Below are 23,325 nucleotides of genomic sequence, written 5' to 3'. Positions count from 1 at the left end.
CATACTATTGTTTGTACAGATGAACGTGGTACCTTCAGGAGTTTGGACACTGCTCCCAAGGATGAACCAGACTTGTGGAGGTCTACAATTGTTTCTCTGAGGTCTTGGCTGATTTCTTTTGATTTTCCCATGATGTCAAGCAAGGAGGCACTGAGTTTGAAGGTAAGCCTTGAAATACATCCACAGGTACACCTTTAATTGACTCAAATGATGTCAATTAGCCCATCAGAAGCTTCTAAAGCCATGACATCATTTTCTGGAATTTTACAAGCTGTTTAAATGCACAGTCAACTTGATGTATGTAAACTTCTGACCCACTGGAATTGTGATACAGTGAATTCTAAGTGAAATAATCTGTCTGTGAACAATTGTTGGAAAAATTACTTGTGTCATGCACAAAGTAGATGTCCTAACCGACTTGCCAAAACTATAGTTTGTTAACAAGAAATTAGTGGTGGTTGAAAAGCGCGTTTTAATGACTCCAACCTAAGTGTATGTAAACTTCCGACTTCAACTGTATGTGCCCTCTGTTCACCATTGTCTTGTTGGTTATTGTTCCCATGTACGTTGATCTGTGAGTACCTGTGCTTTGTTATTTCGGCTTTTGTGCTGCGTGTATTGTGCACTTGTTATTACGGGACTCATCCGGTGTATTGTTGTGCATTTATTATCACGGGTCTCGCCACGTGTAGTGTATTGCGGGTCTCGTCCCGTGTATTTATTAGAGGTTTAACCTCTCTCTTTTGTTTGGGCTACATCTCTGTGTTTTTGTATACGTGTTTGTTTTGGGCTTCGTCCCCGTGCCTTTTCATGGCATGTTGTATATTTTGGTGGAGTATTAAACCCCCCTATTATGAATTCCTGCTCATGTCTCCAATCATTTACACAACGTGACAGCAAGCTTAACCATCATGGTGTTATTACAACATGGTAGAATGGCATGATCAACAGTACTTCTTTAAATACAATTTGAGTAATCAATACCTAATTTGTTATCTCAGTCAAGATAGTGGGTTCGATTCCCGGGACCACCCATATGTAAAATGTATACACGAATGGCTGTACGTCGCTTTGGATAAAAGTGTCTGTTAAAAAAAGCATATCTTATTGTTATTATTATACTGTATGTTATTATTAGAAGGTTAATCACATCTGGATATCTCATAGTTGAAAGGGAATGTGAATGTCAAAAAACACCCACATATAAAATGTTCAACACACTGTATCTCTGGTGATTTAAACATGATAGGAAACTGATCTGTCATTAATGTCAATGGTCTTTCTAACTAGGGGACTTGTTGGAACCTGCTATGGCAAAGACAAACCATTAAACTGCAGCCTCCCAGCCTGCTGGCCAGGCTTCCCTCTAAGAACAAAGCAGCAGATTGGCCTCCCATGTCCGTCTAATGAGAGACAAACTAGGAGGATGAGTCCAGTCACCAAACTCTGCCAACGCCCTTGGCAGCTTTCATCACTAACGCCCGCAACCATGCCACCGCTTTGTGCTGTCTCTGAAATGTCCTTAAATCCAGAGGAAGAAAATACACGATGAAGGCCTTTTTTTTCTGACAGAGAGACTTATAACAGAAAGTGACAGCTGGACCATTGGTAAAGCCACTGGGCTTATATTTCTATTACTATTTATACTTCATTTTAATTAGAAGTGGTTAAAAAGTTCAGTGAAACACCCAGTGACAATCAGTATAGCATACATCTTCACCATGGCAAACTAATTTGACCATGGACACTAGCCAGATTTGTAACATCAACAAACAAGGCAAACTTTTCCCTCTTGCCAATTTAACAGGAGTGTCCTTTAATCACAGACATGGGAACTCTGAAGGACGACTGCTTTTCTTCTCTAAGGGCTCTCTCTCTGGCGAGGATAAAAGCAACTTGTTTGGCCAGAGAGAGGGAGAGAGAGAGTGGGAGGGAGAGAGAGAATAGGGAGAAATAGAGAGAGCTCCGGAGTTCTTCTGCAAAAAAGATAGAATTAGAGTTGGATACATTTTTTCACAAGGACTTATACAGGATACCAACCTCAACATTAAAACCTTCAATCCAAATCAAAATTCCATACCCAAAACCTTGATTTTGGACAAAATTACCTGAATGGACTATTACTACCAAGGACTATCAAAAAAAACTTCTAACAAACCAAAACATGCAGAAGAAACACAGCAGAACCTGTAAATACCATCCAACACAAAACCGAGTGAGTAATATTCAGTCTGAAGCTACTTCTGAAGCCAAAAAGTAAAAGGCAATAATCTCTAGGTCATTTTGTTATATAAAGCTAAATAAATAAGCATACTAAGCTACCAAGATGCTATGACAGAACAGACCTGGCGGCACCTTCAATTAGCACTGAAGTGTGAAATCAGATGTGTGATGCAAAAGCCCCAATGGCTTATCCCTGTCCAGAAGTCATTACAATACAGTACCCTACTGATATTAAGAATAACCCTGCAAGGAATAAGTACAAAAAAAGCTACTCAAGGACAATCCAGAGACAGAGACAATGTCAGCTCCCCCGATAGCCCTCCTGACAACCCCCCCACATCCACTGAGGACACACAAACGCCAGAGATTGTTCTCCTCATTGACTCAAATGGCAAATACATTCAAGAGGAGAAACTTTTTCCCAAACACAACGTGGCGAAACTCTGGTACCCAAACACTAGGCATGCACAGGAGCTGTTATCAGAGGAAAGACTAGGTTCCCCCAGCCACATCATAATTCACATGGGCACAAATGACCTGAGGGCCCAGCAGGAAAGGGTGGCAACAGCATTCAAGGGAGTGATTGAAAAAGCTTCTTCCACTTTCCCCAATGCACAAGTGGTTATCTCCACCCTGCTACCACAAAAATACTTTCACCCTGCTAACCATAGAGCGGGTGAATGCAAGCATTTCAAGGGACTGTGCCTCAAAACCAAATGTCTACATGGCCTACCACTCCACCCTAGACTTGAACAGCCTTTACGACCAGGTCCACCTCTACAAGGCAACAATCCCAACCTTTGCCAGGACCCTGAAGGACGTCACCATCAACTGTAGCCCCAGCACCTCACACAGGAGCAACAGAGCAACGGACACCCCGCCCAGACCAGCGAGACACCCTTCCAGGCCTGCAAGACCAACTCCTGAAGGACCTGCTCCGAGAGAGCCCACGCTAAGAGGACCTACAGCCAGACCACAGTATCACCAGCCATACCCAAGCCAGCTAAGACCACCCCAAGCAAACCCTGGCTACACCCTATATAGGCCCCCCCATATCAGACCCATGCTCCTTCTGCCCACCCCATGCCCCTCGCCCCTGTGGCAAGGACATCAACCTGACAGCAGGACATATGCCCAGGCCGTGAGCAGAGCAACAGGCCCAACCCCCACTGTTTACACCCACCTAAGCGGAGGTAGAGGTATGTATGCAGAGGTATGTTGGCAGATGCTAAAAATGCTCTGCTCACACCTACTGTGATGGTCCGGGCCTAAACCACACAAAAACAACACTAGACAATATGGAACACAAAGCTTTTACTATCTCATCCTGGAATATAGGGGAGGCAGGTAGCCTAGTGGTTAGAGCGTTGGAGTAGTAACCAAAGGTTGCAAGATTGAATCCCCGAGTTGACATTCTGCCCCTGAACAAGGCAGTTAACCCACTGTTCCTAGGCCATCATTGAAAATAAGAATTTGTTCTTAACTGACTTGCATTTGGCCTAAAGAGCAGGAACCCAGACTTCATCAAAGAAATGTTAAATACAGACATTGTCATCCTACCAGAAACATGGTAAAAAGGAGATGGACCCACTGGTTGCCCTCTAGGTTACAGAGAGCTGGTAGTACCATCCACCAAACTACCAGGTGTGAAACAGGGAAGGGACTAATTTGGTGTGAAACAGGGTATGCTAATTTGGTATAGAGCAGACCTAACCCACTCCATTAAATTAGTCAAAACAGGAACATTTTACATCTGTCTAGAAATTAATAAGGAAATTATCTCAACAAAGAAAACATGTCCTCATATGTGCAACCTATATCCCCCCAAAAGAATCCCCATACTTTAACGATGACAGCTTCTCCATCCTAGAGGGGGAGATCAACAATTTCCAGGCTCAGGGACATGTACTAGTCTGTGGCAACCTAAATGCCAGAACTGGACAAGAACTCAACACCCTCAGCACACAGGGGGACAAACACCTACCTGAAGGTGACAGTATTCCCTCCCCTATATGCCCCCCTAGACACAACTACGACAACATATCCAACAAACAAGGGTCACAACTCATGCAGCTCTGTCAGATTAAGTTAACAAACAGATCACGACCATTTGGAATCCCACCATACCTTCTCCGCTATGCAATCTGGCTTCCGAGCTGGTCATGGGTGCACCTCAGCCACGCTCAAGGTCCTAAACAATATTCATCGACCTGGCCAAGGCTTTCGACTCTGTCAATCACCACATTCTTATATCGGCAGACTCAACAGCCTTGGTTTCTCAAATGACTGTCGCTCTTGCTGCTGGTGATTCTCTGATCCACCTCTACGCAGATGACACCATTCTGTATACTTCTGGCCCTTCTTTGGACACTGTGCTAACTAACCTCCAGATGAGCTTCAATGCCATACAACTCTCCTTCCGTGGCCTCCAACTGCTCTTAAATGCAAGTAAAACTAAATGCATGCTCTTCAACCGATCGCTGTCCGCACCTGCCCGTCCGTCCAGCATCAATACTCTTGACGGTTCTGACCTAGAATATGTGGACATCTACAAATGCCTAGGTGTCTGGTTAGACTGTAAACTCTCCTTCCAGACCCACATTAAGCATCTAAAATCCAAAATGAAATCTAGAAGCGGCTTCCTATTTTGCAACAAAGCATCCTTCACTCATGCTGCCAAACATACCCTCGTTAAACTGACTATCCTACCTATCCTCGACTTTGGCGATGTCATTTACAAAATGGCCCCCAACACTCTACTCAACAAATTGGATGCAGTCTATCACAGTGGCATCCGTTTTGTTACCAAAGCCCCATATACTACCCAGCGCTGCGACCTGTATGCTCTCGTTGGCTGGCCCTCGCTTCATACTCATCGCCAAATCCACTGGCTCCAGGTCATCTACAAGTCTTTACTAGGTAAAGCCCCGCCTTATCTCAGTTCACTGGTCACGATAGCAGCACCCACCCACAGCACGCGCTCCAGCAGGTATATCTCTCTGGTCACCCCCAAAGCCAATTCCTCCTTTGGCCGCCTTTCCTTCCAGTTCTCTGCTGCCAATGACTGGAACGAACTGCAAAAATTGCTGAAGCTGGAGACTCTTATCTCCCTCACTAATGTCAAGCACCAGCTGTCAGAGCAGCTCACAGATCATTGCACCTGTACATAGCCCATCTGTAAATAGCCCATCCACATACCTAATCCCCATACTGTATTTATTTATTTTGCTCCTTTGCACCTCAGTATCTCGACTTGCACATTTATCTTCTGCACAGCTATCACTCCAGTGTTTAATTGCTATATTGTAATTACCTCGCCACTATGGCCTATTTTATTGCCTTACCTCCCTTATCTTACCTCATTTGCACACACTGTATATATACTTTTTCCCCACTGTATTATTGACTGTATGTTTGTTTATTCCATGTGTAACTCTGTGTTGTTGTATGTGTCGAACTGCTTTGCTTTATCTTGGCCAGGTCACAGTTGTAAATGAGGACTTGTTCTCAACTAGCCTACCTGGTTAAATAAAGGTGACATAAATAAAAAACATTTAAAAAAATGATTTGGCCCTTAACAGAGAGTACACAGTGTCAGAATACCTGACCACTGTTACTGACTCAAATTTAAGGACATCTTTGACTATGTACAGACTCAGTGAGCATATCCTTGGTTTTGAGGCAGACCTGGCTCTCAAGAGAAGACAGGCTATGTGCACACTGCCCACAAAATGAGGTGGAAACTGAGGTGCACTTCCTAACCTCCTGCCAAATGTGTGACCGTATTAGAGACACATATTTCCCTCAGATTACGCAGACCCACAAAGAATTCGAAAATGAATCAAATTTTGATAAACTCCCATATCTATTGGGTGAAATACCACAGTGTGCAATCACAGCAGCAATATTTGTAACCTGTTGCCACAAGAAAAGGGCAACCAGTGAAGAACAAACACTACCGTAAATACAACCTATATTGATGTTTATTTATTTTCCCTTTTGTACTTTAACTATTTGCACATCATTACAACACTGTATATAGTCATAATATGACATTTGCAACGTCTTTATTCTTTTGGAACTTTTGTGAGTGTAATGTTTACTGTATTTTTTTAATTGTTTATTTCACTTTTGTTTATTATTTATATCACTTGCTTTCGCAATGTTAACATATGTTTCCCATGCCAATAAAGCCCCTTAAATTGAAATTGAATTGAATATGAAAGAGAGAGAGAGAGAGATATAGATATAGAGCGGCAAGGTTAATGAGACAGAGAGACGAGACAGGGGAGAAAACAGAAGGCGAGGCAGCGTTGGACTCTAATCTCCTCCGCTTCCCGACCATATCCCATTACAACGCCATTAGACTGGACCGGATGCTGGCACCTCTCCCCCTACCCACTCCGTCCTCCCCTGCCCGGCCCGCTTCAAAGCTCTGGGTCATAATTGATTGGCTGTGCAGAAACACATGTCTGCTATGTAGTTAACCTCCTCACCTGCAGCTTTACTCCTCATAAAGGGACAGCTCTGACTAAAACACAGAGGATGAAAAGCAGCACTCAGTCCACTCAGAGGGGTGAGGTATCCTGGCTCATTCTCCCATCCCTTTCTATCTCTCTCTTGTATGGGAGCCTGTGCTCTGCAGACCTGGCTGCTGGAAGGACCTATATGAGACAGCTTGTTTTGTTGTTAGATGTTGAACACCTTTATTGGTGCAGCTAGCCAGCCAGCAGGCCAGTCAGAGCTGATCCAGCCCATTCAGAATGCTTCAATCTGTTAAAATTACAATCAGTCCCAAATCCCAAATTAGCCAGGCATTGATTCGTCAATGATATGAATCAAGGCCCTCACTGAGTTCCTTATTAAGCAGTAAAAGCACAGCCAGACACAGATCTATATAATGTAGATCAGCAGTCTATCAGACAGAGGCATCGTCAGTGGTGACTGATCTAGAATGCAGATGTATTGCAGTGGGCTGACACATGATGAGTCACACTGCTGTCCCCGTAGAGACAGTCTCCCTGTACTCTGCTAGTTAGCATTACTCCATCTCAATTCCCTCTCTCTCTATCACCCTCTGATTCAACACACTGTCTGACTGGAGATGTGGAGCAGACATAACAGACACTTCGCTCTAAATCATTGTATCAGAACAGTTCTGAATGCTGGAAATTACTCAGGCCATTACGGGGACGAACATCTCATTCTCTGCACTTAGCATAGCAATGATGCAGGACAAGCAGAGCAGAAGTTATCTGAGGTACTGACAGGAGAGAGGCATACTGTTAATGGAGAGAAAGAGCACTGATTTTCTCACTAAGTGAAGCAAGGATGGAGTTGTTATTCTTTAAGTTGAAGAGTGCAGAGTACTGCAGACAGTACAGGTGTTTGATTGACAGGTCCTCAGCTCATCCGGGGTTATGAGACTACATTCTGGCCTGTGGCGATGAGCTACCAAATGAATCTGAATCATGTTGAATCAGACCTCTATGGAGCTGTGCACCAGAGCTGAGATACAAAACACACAGACACCTCGCTTGCTGCTCCTTCTTAGCTTTCAATTACACTAGAACGGAAGCCAGTTTGCTCTGATGAATACCGAGGCATCACCCTGCTTAAATGTGTGTGGATAATATCCCTGGGTGGGTGCACAGTGCAGCATAGTGCAGCGGTGTTCTGAGCGGGCTCTCCCTCTACATAGCGTCTGTATGGAGGTCGCGTATGTCACCGTAAACAAACCGCGCTCCGCTCCTTCATGCATACATAAAGAGCTGCTGATATGAGGCAAGGTGGCAGGTGGTAGGGGGCTTTGATAATGTATTCATCACTCTAACTGACAAGTGCAGCCCACCAGGAGGGTGTTTCACATTTTGATAAAGAGCCAATCAACAGCATGCAGGACTGTTGGCTGCACCGTAAACAGCAACACAACGCTGACTCCGAACATCACCTAAGACCTTGACTAGAGCATTCACATAAACATGTGCATGTTTCTTTTCCCTTGTAGCTTTTACTATCTCACATAGTGGTAGGGGGTTTTGGGAGTGAGACCATTATTAGATAAGCAGATAGGATTCAGACCCTATCTGCAGAATTTTCAACACAAACACGTTAACCTTTTACTGCAGTGGGCTAAATCAGGGTCACACAGAGTGTTCCTCGTTAGTCTTAAATCTACTTTGAAACAAAGGTATGCACCTCACACACATGGTTATGGGCTCAAAAAAAGAAGACTCCTGTACCATGTCAGATATAGAGTTTAAATGTATAAAATGTTGAGTTTGCATCCCAATATTACACTTTATATACATCACAGAAGATTGAAATATAACAAAACCGTTCAACATAAAAATACTTTTATGAATGTATTAATGATGAAATTTTGAAAAATATAAATATATTCCACCGATGAGGCCACTAGAGGGCAATTTGGTCATTTGACTGCAGGAAATGGCCAAAAGCATATAAAATACACACAAGGAGGACTGAAAGAGTCCTCAGTAGGGCATTAGAGATCAGGAGAAAATCCCACTGATGAGGGAGTCCAAAATAAACACCCAGGAAACCCCTTCTCCTAAAAACAGTATCTCTCCTTTACCTTCATCTTTCTGATAGCTCCACTGTGCAAGGCCATCAGGTGTTGTAGTGAGGCAAAGCTCTGTGGAATTCACCCATTCATTCCAAAAAGGAGTGTTTTCTGACAAGCGGAGAAATGTTTTACAGTGTATCTGGAACACAGGGGCAAAGTAATTCAGGCGAATCTGCAACTTCACACACCAACGAGTGCAACATGAATCTATTTATTTCTCCTTCTTGTAAAACAATGGCTCCGCCACGCAGACTGAGCACAGTCCTCACCTCACTGCTCTCTGACTGGCTGCAGGGCAAATGGAGGACACCCAGGTGAGGTGACCCCTGACTGTTAGAACCAGGAAGTCTATGAGGATTTGTATTATTTTTTTGATACCAACTTTTTATTATACATTTTTTTTCTGTGAGGGGTTCAAATCACAGGCAGGCAATAATATTCAAAATGTACATAAATTTACTCTCCATCCGTGCGACCAAATAACCCTCCCCTTACCGTCCCTTCCCTGTGGGCCTGAAAGCAAAGAAAGTAAAAAAGATTAAAATACAGTGCCTTCAGAAAGTATTCCTACCCCTTGACTTATTCCACATTTTGTTGTGTGACAGCTTGAGTTCCAAATTGATTAAATATTAATTTTTTTTCTCAGCCATCTACACACAATACCCCATAATGACAAAGTGAAAACATGCTTTTAGACATTTTTACAAATGCTTTGAAAATGCAATACAGAAATATCTAATGTACATAAGTATTCACACCCCTGAGTCAATACTTTGGAGAATCACCTTTGGCAGCGATTACAGCTGTGAGTCTTTCTGGGTACGTCTCTAAGAGCTTTCCACACCTGGATTGCGCAACATTTGCCTAAGATTATTTTCAAAACTCTTCAAGCTCTGTCAGATTGGTTGTTGATCATTGCTAGACAACCATTTTCATGTCTTGCCATAGATTTTCAAGTAGATTTAAGTCTAAACTGTAACTCTGCCACTCAGGAACATTCACGTCTTACATTTACATTTAAGTCATTTAGCAGACGCTCTTATCCAGAGCGACTTACAAATTGGTGCATTCACCTTATGATATCCAGTGGAACAACCACTTTACAATAGTGCATCTAAATCTTTTAAGGGGGGGGGGGGGTTAGAAGGATTACTTTATCCAGGTGTCTCCGGAAGGTGGTGATTGACTCCGCTGTCCTGGCGTCGTGAGGGAGCTTGTTCCACCATTGGGGTGCCAGAGCAGCGAACAGTTTTGACTGGGCTGAGCGGGAACTGTGCTTCCTCAGAGGTAGGGGGGCCAGCAGGCCAGAGGTGGATGAATGCAGTGCCCTTGTTTGGGTGTAGGGCCTGATCAGAGCCTGAAGGTATGGAGGTGCCGTTCCCTTCACAGCTCCGTAGTCTTCTTGATAAGCAACTCCAGTGTACATTTGGCCTTGTGTTTTAGATTATTGATACTGAAAGGCGAATTCATCTCCCACTGTCTAGTGGAAAGCAGACTGAACCAGATTTTCCTCTAGGATTTTGCCTGTGCTTAGCGCCATTCTGTTACTTTTTTATCCTGATAAAGTCTTCAGTTCTCAACAATTACAAGCATACACATAACGTTTGATTTTTTTATTTATTTAACTAGGCAAGTCAGTTAAGAACAAATTCTTCTTTACAATGATGGCCTACCCCGGCCAAAACTTTTTATTCCTTTGTATTCAGGACAAAAATGTCATTGCTTTACCACATTTTTTGCAGTATTACTTTAGCGCCTTGTTGCAAACAGGAATCAACAAGGCACTCTGTACAGGCTTCATTCTTTTCACTCCGTCAATTAGGTTAGTATTGTAAATTCAATGTGCCCTTTTAGGTTTTAGATAGCACCTGTTTTTCTAAGAGTGTACAATTATCATACCAGATGCATCGTTATTTACGAGCCAACATTTTAAGAGTGTTTCCCAAACAAGCACGTAGAGAGAATGTTCACTAAGTGAGTCGTTAGTCCTTGTGTCGATACTGATAGGATCGAAAGAAAAGCAGCGCTGCTCTTGGATAAGCTTTTTCTATTCAAATCTTACCTTAAAAGATATATAGGCTACAAAGGGGCTATTGGCTGCTTCAATAGTATTGAAATCAATTTCATGTTTAGTCAATTGAGTTATATTTTGCATCTAGGCTACTGCCTGTAATGTTTGCATGTGTTTCATGATGTGTGACATAATGTGTGCAATGATTTGCCCAATCTGTGACTTAGTGCATTATTATTGCCTAAGTATAATAAGCCACCTCAATAGCCTACTTGCAGCCATAAGTGGTAATACACTGTATCTCTACGAGCTGATCCGTCGTCAGTATTGTGTAATAATTCGAATGTTAAAAAGTTTGTTGCTGGCTGAAAAGTTAAGAACTACTGAAGTATAAAGGAGGAAGTAGAGTGAGGAAATCAATGACGATAGTATACGCTGCCCCTGGACCACATCACAATGTCTTCCTTTACCCTCTCACCCTGACCCCCAGCCTATATCCATAGAATTATATACAGTAAGACTTTGTTTTATCTATCTCTCTTCTCCTTCCCATTCTGTACCGAATCACTTTATCTTTAGTTTTATCTGTATATATTTTCTACCCTTGCTCTCTTTCTCTTGGAGCAAGGACCATCCCCCTCAACCCCTCTCCCTCCTGCTCTCACCCTCTCTCTCTCAGCCAGAGCACTCTGCTGGTCAGTTGGAGGCCTTGAACATTCCTTTGAGTGTTCCAGATAAAGATGTGTGTTAGATCGATACCCTGTTAGTAGCTGGCGTAGGTGTGTTGTCATGCAATCATCTAAAAGATCATTGTAGACAAGCTTCAGCCTGTCTATGACAGAGGACTTTCCTCAGGCCAGGCCAGGCCAGGCACACACACACACACACACACACACACACACACACACACACACACACACACACACACACACACACACACACACACACACACACACACACACACACAGACACACACACACACACACACACACACACACACACACACACACACACACACACACACACAGGTAAACAAACAAGAAAACACACACACAGAATGGCATGCAGTGCACGGAACCTGGGTTAGCTGTGGAGACATGGGCCATTACTCCAGCACAGCCCGAGGGCATGTTCTTAGACATACAACACATGGCTCAAATGGCCGTCAAAAACTATGATTTACTAGCAGGTTACAGCAGCAGCTAGACTGATCGGTGCATGAACATCTTAACAGACAATCATTTTACTGAAAAATATGCTAAAAATCATGACATATTGTTATCATAACTGTCAAATCATGATGTCCGAACTAGGCTATTGAGAGCAATAGTCCAGATAGTACAGCTGGAATCAGATAATTAAACCCCTTTATTGACATTACGCATATTAATGAGTCAAATACTGCTGGCACAAAATGTAGACTCATAATTCATGCTGGAAACGACAAACTACACCACACTACACCATCTTCCAGATCAGTTTCCTGCGGTCTCATCCCCATCGTCTGCCTCTAAGACAATCACATTTCACATGCTTGTTCTTCCAACTGCTCAAACAACTACTCCCTTGCTCCTTCTCTTCATCTCTCTCTCCCTCGTGAAAGAAGGAGTGGGACTGAAAGGGTGAGAAGTGGACACAGAGCTATAGTGATGGAAACATTCATAGATATGTTTGTCTCCAGATCTCATCTGAGTCTGGTTGGCCTCTGGACTAGCCCCAGCCCTGCAATCCCGGAGCACCATGGGACCAGAGTGGAGACCTGCCCCGACTTCCTCCTCCCCAATCGCTCCAGCTCCTCTGCTCTCCTCCCAGCTGCCCACTGAACTGAGGCTAGGAAACACTGTCACCACCGATAAATCCACGATAATTGAGAATTTCAATAAGCATTTCTCTACGGCTGGCCATGCTTTCCACCTGGCTACCCCTACTCCGGTCAACAGCTCTGCACCCCCCACAGCAACTTGCCCAAGCCTCCCCCATTTCTCCTTCACCCAAATCCAGATAGCTGATGTTTTGAAAGAGCGGCAAAATCTGGACCCCTACAAATCAGCCGGGCTAGACAATCTGGACCCTCTCTTTCTAAAATTATCTGCCAAAATTGTTGCAACCCCTATTACTAGCCTGTTCAACCTCTCTTTCGTATCGTCTGAGATCCCCAAAGACTGGAAAGCTGCCGCGGTCATCCCCCTCATCAAAGGTGGAGACACTCTAGACTCAATCTGCAACAGACCTATATCTATCCTACCCTGCCTTTCTAAGGTCTTCGAAAGCCAAGTTAATTACTGGTGACAGGGGGCAGTATTTGGAAATTCAGATGAATTACGTGCCCAAATTAAACTGCCTGCTACTCGGGCCCAGAAGGCAGGATATGCATATTATTAGTATATTTGGATAGAAAACACTCTGAAGTTTCTAAAACTGTTTGAATGATGTCTGTGAGTATAACAGAACTCATATGGGAGGCAAAAACTTGAGAAAAAATGCAACCAGGATGTGGTTTGTAGTTTTTCAATTGATTGCCTTTCCAAACTACAGTGTCTGTGGGGTCATTTTGCACTTCCTAAGGCTTCCACTAGATGTCAACAGTCTTTAGAACTTTGTTTCATGCTTCTACTGTTACTGGGGAGAGAGCAGAGAATAAGAGCTGTCTCAAGCCTGGGACCAATGAGTTGTTTACTGCACAGATACGCAGGCACGCCGTTCCTTCTTTTTCCTCTGTAATGAATACCCTATTATCTGGTTGGAATATTATTGAAGATTTATGTTAAAAAGACCCTGAGGATTGATTGTAAACATCGTTTGACATGTTTCTGCGAATGGTACTGGAACTATTTGACTTTTCGTCGCGGGTTTTGCGCTCCCGCATTATGCCTTTGGATTAGTGATCTGAACGCGCGAACAAAACGGAGGTATTTGGACTTAAATACGGAGTTTATCGAACAAAACGAACATTTCTTGTGGAAGTGGGAGTCCTGGGAGTGCATTCCGACGAAGATCAGCAAAGGTAAGTGAAGATTTATAATACTAATTCTGAGTTTTGTTGACTCCAGAACTTGGCGGGTAACTGTATAGCTTGCTTTGATGGCTGAGCTCTGCACTCAGAATATTGAACAATGTGCTTTCGCCGTAAAGCTATTTTGAAATCTGACACAGCTGTTGCATTAACCTCTTGACGGTCGCAGCGCATTTTGAAAAAAATGTGTGCCCATTTTAAACGGCCTACTACTCAAACTCAGAAGCTAGGATATGCATATAATTAATACTTGTGGATAGAAAACACCCCAAAGTTTCTAAAACTGTTTGAATGGTGTATGTGAGTATAACAGAACTCATATGGCAGTCAAAACCCCGAGACAGATCGAAACAGGAAGTGGAATTCTGAATTGCGGACTCAACTTCATCACGTTGCCTATTAATCACACCGTGAGCTATGGTTCAGTGAGCACTTCCTATTGCTTCCACTAGATGTCCCCAGTCTTTACAAAGTGGTTTGAGTCTTCTACTGTTAAAACTGAATGAATGAGACGCTGTGGAACGTGGTCACACGGAGAGGGCCATCACCATTATGATGCCGGCGCCCCTGGTTACCCTCCCCTTTCGAAACATTTTGAAACACAATGCAATCGTCCCCCTCGAATCTTATTGGCTCTCTTGTTGAAAAACGCCCTGAAGATTTATGTTAAACAACGTTTGACATGTTTGAACGAACCTAAATGGGAAAAAAATGCATTTTCTCGAAATGGCTGTCCCGCGGCCGACGGAGCATTTGGATCAGCCTTCAGACGCGCTAACAAGAACAAGCTCTTGGAACATAAAGGAGTAATTTTTTCGAACGAAAATACATTTGTTGTGGACCTGGGATTCCTGGAAGTGCTTTCTGATGAAGACAACCAAAGGTAAGGGATTATTGACAATAGTATACAAGACTAGATGTGATATGCGATTGTTCCAAGATGGCGCTGACCTGTAACGTTAGCCTATTTTTCAGAGTATCGCATCCCCTTTCATCGCAAAGTATGATTACCCAGTAAAGTTAATTTTAAATCTGGCATTACAGGTGCTTTCAAGAGATATTCATCTATAAACCTTAGAATGACAATATTAAATAAAAATTTTTAAATTGAATAGTAATTTAGTAAATTGTAGCTCTGTTTCATCGGATGCATTTGAGGGAAAATAGTTAGTCAACGTTACGCACCGATGTAAAATGCTCTTTTTATATATAAATATGAACTTTATCGAACAAAAGAATGCATGTATTGTGTAACATGATGTCCTAGGTGTGTCATCTGATGAAGATTGTCAAAGGTTAGTGCTGCATTTAGCTGTTTTTTGGTTATTTGTGATGCATGTGGTTGGTCGGAAAATGGCTATGTGGCTACTTTTACGATATACTCCTCTAACATAATCTAATGTTTTGCTTTTGCTGTAAAGCCTTTTTGAAAATCGGACAACATGGTTCGATTCAGGAGAGGTGTATCTATAAAACGATATAATTTGAATAAAAAATAAAAAAATAAAAAATTATTACATTTTGTTATGCTAATGGCGATATGATTTTTCGCTGGATGTCCGTCCGCATACGGGACGGAGGCCGCACAGGCGTTAAGGAGAAGTGTATCTATAATTCTTTCAATAACTGTTGTAAATTTTATCAACGTTTATGATGAGAATTTTTGTAAATATATGTGCTCATTCACAAGTTTTGGAGGCAATACATTTTCTGAACATCACGCGCCAATGTAAAATGGGGTTTATGGATATAAATAGGAACTTTATCGAACAAAACATACATGTATTGTGTAACATTGAGTCCTGGGAGTGTCATTTGATGAAGATCGTCAAAGGTTAGTGATTCATTTTAGCTGGATTTCTGATTTTTGTGACGCCTCTCTTTGCTTGGAAAATGGCTGTGTGGTTTTTCTTGTTTAGGCACTGTCCTAACATAATCTAATGTTATGCTTTCGCCGTAAAGCCTTTTTGAAATCGGACAATGTGGTTGGATTAACGAAAAGTGTATCTTTAAAATGGGATATAATAGTTGTATGTTTGAGAAATTTGAATTATGAGATTTTTGTTGTTTTGAATTTGCCGCCCTGCTACTTCACTGGCTGTTGACGCTAGCGTCCCACATGTTCCTGAGAGGTTAACAAACTGATCACCGACCATTTTGAATCCCACCGTACCTTCTCCGCTATGCAATCTGGTTTCCGAGCTGGTCATGGGTGCACCTCAGCCACGCTCAAGGTCCTAAACGATATCATAACCGCCATCGATAAGAGACAATACTGTGCAGCTGCTGTATTCATCAACCTGGCCAAGGCTTTCGACTCTGTCAATCACCACATTCTTATCGGCAGACTCAACAGCCGTGGTTTCTCAAATGAATCCTACAGACGAAGAACCATATATGTGACAATTTTTCCATTTTAAGATAATCAGTTATTTTTATATTATTCATTGTGTGTACCACATTGGGTGTTTTATGGTTGACAAATAATTCACCATACTCATATCTTCCAACAACAATTGATATTTTTTTGTTATTTCAAAAAAGACTTTTTTTATTGCCGTTTTAATTTTTAGAATGTGGAAGAACAGTATATCTCCAGTGATGATTTCAGTTTGTGGAAGAACAGTATATCTCCAGTGATGATTTCAGTTTGTGGAAGAACAGTATATGTGACATTTTGCATGACACTTGTAAGATGTCCTTTTTTAATACCTGATATGATGTTTTAAGTACTTTCAAGTACAGATGCCCTTCATGTAAATAACTTAAATGCAATATGTAGTTAATTCATTTAATGGAGGTTCATTTAAAGGTGGTCTATCAACTTTAGCACCGATGACTTTTCTTAAAAGTTGAGTCATGAAATCTTAGTCTCATTTAAAATGAAGCCCTCAATGTGAACATACCATAGAATAACTACAAAAATAGAATACAATTAAATTAATTCAATCAAAAGAAGTACAACTTGTACATATCAAATATGGATCAACGTCATGTGCCAATATGCATGTCCATTATGCAGGTCCCTAAGGTCAATATTACAAAACGTTCAGAAAACCATTCTCTTTGCGTTTAACACTATGATCTGCAATTAAGTTTTGAATTGCGTTAAACCCATGCTAAAGGCAAGAAACGTCCTTCTGTACTGAGGTGACAGCAGTAAATAAGTATTAACTGCTTAGAGTTGATGCTAAATGTGGTGACAGAGATGTATATTGTAATGAATAAAAAAAGGGAATCATTAGGATATTTTATTGTTAGAACAACATGCATGTTGATGGGATGTTAGTAAACTATTCTCTGTGCAATACATGTGACTTTTAACCACCTCACTGAAGTGATCTGTAGTCCAGCTGGTCGCTTGAGAACAGAATCTGGGAGGTGACTGAAGTCTTCACATTGCATCCTCATCACCTTGAATGGTTTTGCTGGTTGTGCTTGTTGTTTCTCGTATGGGACAGTGTAGAAACTGTTGAACAGATGCAGCTTGCGCTCATCAATCAACTTTCCACAATCCTTTCTGCACGTCGTGGAACACGCTCTTCCCTGCAGGATACAGTGTAACGTTACATATAACTAGCTAGCTACTGTAGCCATGTCGAATCATCCGGTGGATGGACAAAAAGTAGCTAGCTATGTTTCTTCTATAATCTAGCAATAACATTTGTAACGATAATGTATAAGGTAGTAGCCAACGAACTTTAGCTAATATGTTTTCTCTATAGTTACAAATTAGACAACCCAGAACATACATGTTAGTTACTGTACTCTATAGCTAGCTAGCTTGATTGTTTGATATACGGTTCTTCCACATACCTCTTTTGGACAGCTTTTCCCAGTTTTTTCTTGACCCTTACGATTTGTATAGGGTTTTCCCGCATCCCGTAAGATCTTCCTTTGCCTGTCTTTCCATTCTTTTAGTTTTGTTTTACGTTTCTTTCCCACATTTCGGTGATTTTCATCAGCAACAGAAAAGTTGTGCGCTTGTCCGTCCATTCTGAGTGGTGCACATAAACGGTTATTCCACGAGAGCCTATCTTTAAATTTAAACATATTGTTAATTAGCGCGTGGAAAGCTTGTGAAACCGGTTCACTATAGAAAAAGGGTGTCCAATAATGATTTTTCATGTATATCTCGTTTTTTTTTAAAATGTCACATATACGGTTCTTCGTCTGTAGGATTCAAATGACTGCCTTGCCTGGTTCACCAACTACTTCTCAGACAGAGTTCAGTATGTCAAATCGGAGGGCCTGTTGTCTGAACCTCTGGCAGTCCTTATGGGGGTGCCACAGGGTTCAATTCTCAGGCCGACTCTGTTTACATCAATGATGTCGCTCTTGCTGCTGGTGATTCTCTGATCCACCTCTACGCAGATGACACCATTGTGTATACATCTGGCCCTTCTTTGGACACTGTGTTAACTAACCTCCAGATGAGCTTCAATGCCATACAATTCTCCTGCCGTGGCCTCCAACTGCTCTTAAATGCAAGTAAAACTAAATACATTCTCTTCAACCGATCGCTGCCCGCACCTGCCCGCCGTCCAGCATCACTACTCTGGATAGTTCTGACTTAGGAAATGTGGACAACTACAAATACCTAGGTGTCTGGTTAGACTGTAAACTCTCCTTCCAGACTCACATTAAGCATCTCCAATCCAAAATTAAATCTAGAATCTGCTTCCTATTTTGCAAAAAAGCATCCTACACTCATGCTGCCAAAGATACTCTCGTAAAACTATTTTGCCGATCCTCGACTTTGGCGATGTTTACAAAATAGCCTCCAACACTCTACCTAGCAAATTGGATGCAGTCTATCACAGTGCCATCCGTTTTGTCACCAACACCCCATATACCACCCACCACTGCGACCTGTATGCTCTCGTTGGCTGGCTTCATATTCATCGCCAAACCCACTAGCTCCAGGTCATCTATAAATCTTTGCTAGGTAAAGCCCCACCTTATCTCAGCTCACTGGTCACCATAGCAGCACCCACTTGCAGCACGCGCTCTAGCAGGTATATTTCACTGGTCACCCCCAAAGCCAATTATTCCTTTGGCCACCTTTCCTTCCAGTTCTCTGCTGCTAATGACTGGAACGAACTGCAAAAATCACTGAAGCTGGAGACTCATATCTCCCTCACTAACTTTAAGCACCAGCTGTCAGAGCAGCTCACAGATCACAGCACCTGTACATAGCTCATCTGTAAATAGCCCATCCAACTACCTCATCCCCATACTGTTATTAATTTATTTTGCACACCAGTATCTCTACTTGCACAGATCTATCACTCTAGTGCTTTACTTGCTATATTGTAATTATTTCGCCACTATGGCCTATTTAGTGCCTTACCTCCCTTAACCTACCTCATTTGCACACACTGTATATTAGAGGTTGATCGATTATGATTTTTCAACTCCGATACCAATTATTGGAAGACCAAAAAAAGCTGATAATGATTAATCGGACAATTTGTATTTTATTTTATATATATATTTGTAATAATGACAATTACAAAAATACTGAATGAACACTTATTTTAACTTAATATAATACGTCAATAAAATCAATTTAGTCTCAAATAAATAATGAAACATGTTCAATTTGGTTTGAATAATGCAAAAACAAAGTGTTGGAGAAGAAAGTAAAAGTGCAATATGTGTCATGTAAAAAAGCTAAGGTTTAAGTTCCTTGCTTAGAACATATGAAAGCTGGTGGTTCCTTTTAACATGAGTCTTCAATATTCCCAGTTAAGAAGTTTTAGGTTGTAGTTACTATAGGACTATTTCTCTCTATACCATTTGTATTTCATATACCTTTTACTATTGGATGTTCTAATAGGTACTTTAGTATTGCCAACCTAATCTCGGGAGTTGATACCCTTGAAGTCATAAACAGCGCAATGCTTGAAGCACAGCGAAGAGCTGCTGGCAAATGCAGGAAAGTGCTGTTTGAATGAATGCTTACGAGCGTGCTGCTGCCTACCACCGCTCAGTCAGACTGCTCTATCAAATCATAGACTTAATTATAATATAATAACACACAGAAATACGAGCCTTAGGTCATTAATATGGTCAAATCAGGAAACCATAATTTCGAAAACAAAACGTTTATTCTTTCAGTGAAATATGGATCCGTTCCATATTTTATCTAACAGGTGGCATCCCTAAGTCTAAATATTGCTGTTACATTGCACAACCTTCAATGTTATGTCATGATTATGTACAATTCTGGCAAATTAATTACGGTCTTTGTTCAGAAGAAATGGTCTTCACACAGCTCGCAATGAGCCAGGCGGCCCAAACTGCTGCATATACCCTGACTCTGCTTGCACAGAACGCAAGAGAAGTGACAACATTTCCCTAGTTTAAAGAAATTCATGTTAGCAGGCAATATTAACTAAATATGCAGGTTTAAAAATATATACTTGTGTATTGATTTAAAGAAAGGCATTGATGTTTATGGTTAGGTACACATTGGTGCAACGACAGTGCTTTTTTCGCAAATGCGCTTGTTAAATCACCCGTTTGGCAAAGTAGGCTGTGATTCAATGATAAATTAACAGGCACCACATCGATTACATGCAACACAGGACAAGCTAGATAAACTAGTAATATCATCAACCATGTGTAGTTAACTAGTGATTATGTTAAGATAGATCGTTTTTTATAAGATAAGTTTAATGCTAGCTAGCACCTTACCTTGGCTCCTTGCTGCACTCGCATAACAGGTAGTCAGCCTGCCATGCAGTCTCTTCTTGGAGTGCATTGCAATCGGCCACAAACGGTGTCCAAAAATGCCGTTTACCGATTGTTATGAAAACGTGAAATCGGCCCTAATTAATCGGCCATTCCAATTAATCGGTCGACCTCTACTGTATATAGACTTTTTCTATTGTATTATTGACTGTATGTTTGCTTATTCCATGTATAACTCTATGTTGTTGTTTGTGTCGCACTGCTTTGCCTTATCTTGGCCAGGTCACAGTTGTAAATGAGAACTTGTTCTCAACGGGCCTACCTGGTTAAATAAAGGTGAAATTAATTAAAAAAAAGACAGCCTCGCTAATATAATGTCACACGTCTGTTAATGGATATGTCAGAAGTTCCCTGAGGTCCTCCTAGTAGAGAGGATGGAGCCCCTTCTACTGTCCTCTCTCTCTCAAGGCTTAAGTGATGTGGGTCTGAGTGTGCCTCTCAAAGCCACAGTCAGTGACAGAGAGTTCCAGGTAGAACCCTTTTGGTACCAAGTAGTACCGTTTTGGTTTCCATGTAGAACCCTTTCCATAGAGGGTTCTACATGGAACCGAAAATGGTACTTCCTGGAACCGAAAAGGTTTTTTACCTGGAACCAAAAACAGTTCTCCTATGGGCACAGCTAAAGAACCCTTTTTATAAGGGTCTACCTGGATGTCAAAACTCCAAGGCCTGTGTAAACCCATGGTTATACACCACTTTGAGGAAATAGGAGAGGAACTATCTACAACTTTACAGCAATCATGCCATACCAGTTGTCATCCGTTCTACAGCAATACTTTTTTTGTGTTGATGTACTAATTCAAATATGTGACTTTGAAGCTCTAAGTGTATTATTTGAGGATTAGACATGACATTTGATGAAATATTCCTTATACCACATTCTCTCCAGATGCAGAATAGATTATCATCACACCATTTTTTGAGGACTCCACATCACTATTTAAAGAGATTTACTGAATCTCTGACTTACCGTTGTCTGTGGCCATGAAGATGGCAGTGTATTTGTTGTCTTGAACGTAAGGTGACTCTCTGTCCAGATTGGCAGAGGTGTTGACCGTACCTCTAACCGGGTTCACACTAAGCCAGTTAGCCGGGTCTCTCAGAACTGCAAACCTGAACAGGGAACAGATGACAGCTGATCAGAATATAGTCAGGGCAATGCCATGGTGTCATGACTGTCCTGTGAGGATCAAAATAGGTCAGATCAGCATGGCAATAAAAAACTTCAACCATACCCCCTCTCACCCGCAGAGGGGGGGAGAAGGGAACTGGTGGGTGTTGACAGCTCACACCCTGTTGTAAAACAAGGACAGAACATTCAGCATCTCCCTCTCCAATATTCTCCAGAGGAATGTGCCTCTACACAGACCTTCTCCCGCAGAAACTCTAACATGTTCTAAAGTGAATACTGGAACAATATATCTAACATAGAATGTGGGGAATGGTCAGAGACGACCTAAAGAAACACTGATGTCGGTTTGGTTGTCATTTTGTGATGTCATTAAAAATGTTATAAAGGAAATACTGTAACTTGGGAAGTATACCCACTATATGTGTGAAGTGTCCATCCGATGCGTTGTGAATGAAATATGAACAATTATGAAAGTATTTTTGTTAAGAGAGGAGCATAATTTTAGGAGCCATAAGAGATAATAGATTTACATAACTTTGCACAGTGAAAAGTCATGCCCCTGAGGGAGGTCAGAGAACGTGTCAGCCTGACAGAACCGGCCTTTTGAACAAACTGTATAAAATGATGGGTTAAGAATTAACATATCAGACCAGAGAGACATGGAGCTGCAGCTCATGTTTAATGTGGTTTGAACTCTGAAATCGAAACACGTGGTAGAGACGATAAAGTCTCCTCCCAGACAGTCATTGGTACGGCTGATTAGCTGTCCTAAGTAAAGTATCTTCGAAAGTGAATTTAAGTGGAACCATTCTACTACTCTTCTCAAATCACCGTAGTACGCTACTCTCATCACGCCACTGGCAACCATCGACCCAGCTGGCTAGCCTATCTTCAAAGAAGCATCTTCCAGAGCAAATGGAAGGAGAATAAATTCTGTAGTTCCTTTCCGGATACCGGACGACTGCAGAGGAGAACAACAGTAGAAGACGTGAAAAGGCCCAACTCCCTTTCCTAGGTGGCCTGGTTCCGACAAATACATGAAGAACCAAGATATTTCACGTAAATACATTCATGATCTCTTACTCAAAGAGGGCGGCGGTTTGTGTGCAAAGTATATGATTACTGTGAGAGTAGTTCATAAATGTACCAACGTATTATGTCTGTCCTCTCTTTCTGTCCCTCTCCATGTCTTTTGTAACAAGCAGTACTGAATCATAAGTAAGGCTCAAGTTTTTCAGATGCAGGAGGTTAGGACTGTTCAGAATGATGTTATGATACGAGGTTATGATTAATAAGTTGGCTATTTATGGATGTGATAGGTAAAGACCTTTAGAGTTAAATTCAGGAAATGGTAACTCTTTAAAGAACCAATCTCGTGGTGACCCAAATCCTAATGAGTTAGTTGTAACAATTAAACCTAGTTAGTTGATTTGATAAATAGCAGTCATCAGATTAATGAAAGTAAAGTCACGACAATGGTATGAGACAAATCCAACATGATTAGATATGGAGATAATGTAGCTACAGTATTTTCCTGCTGTAGCCAGTTTGCTACAGCAGGAAATCAATTCTGCAGCAACAGGAAATGTTAATTATTA

At 41.7% G+C, this 23,325-nt stretch overlaps 1 protein-coding gene across 2 annotated transcripts in view; it reads right to left on the bottom strand.

Moving 5' to 3' along the window:
• The window catches only part of LOC106573702 (cadherin-13-like), a 706,604-nt gene that overhangs the window by 67,778 nt on the left and 615,501 nt on the right, over window positions 1–23,325 (bottom strand). For both annotated transcript variants that reach the window (XM_014148993.2, XM_014148994.2), the window contains one exon: window positions 21,566–21,708. In XM_014148993.2, coding sequence (XP_014004468.1) covers window positions 21,566–21,708 — 143 coding nt within the window. The remainder of the gene's footprint in view (window positions 1–21,565; window positions 21,709–23,325) is intronic.

This window comes from Salmo salar, chromosome ssa16 (assembly GCF_905237065.1).
Source record: "Salmo salar chromosome ssa16, Ssal_v3.1, whole genome shotgun sequence".
Classification (NCBI taxonomy): Eukaryota; Metazoa; Chordata; class Actinopteri; order Salmoniformes; family Salmonidae; genus Salmo; species Salmo salar.
This window is presented reverse-complemented; position numbering and strand designations above follow the sequence as displayed.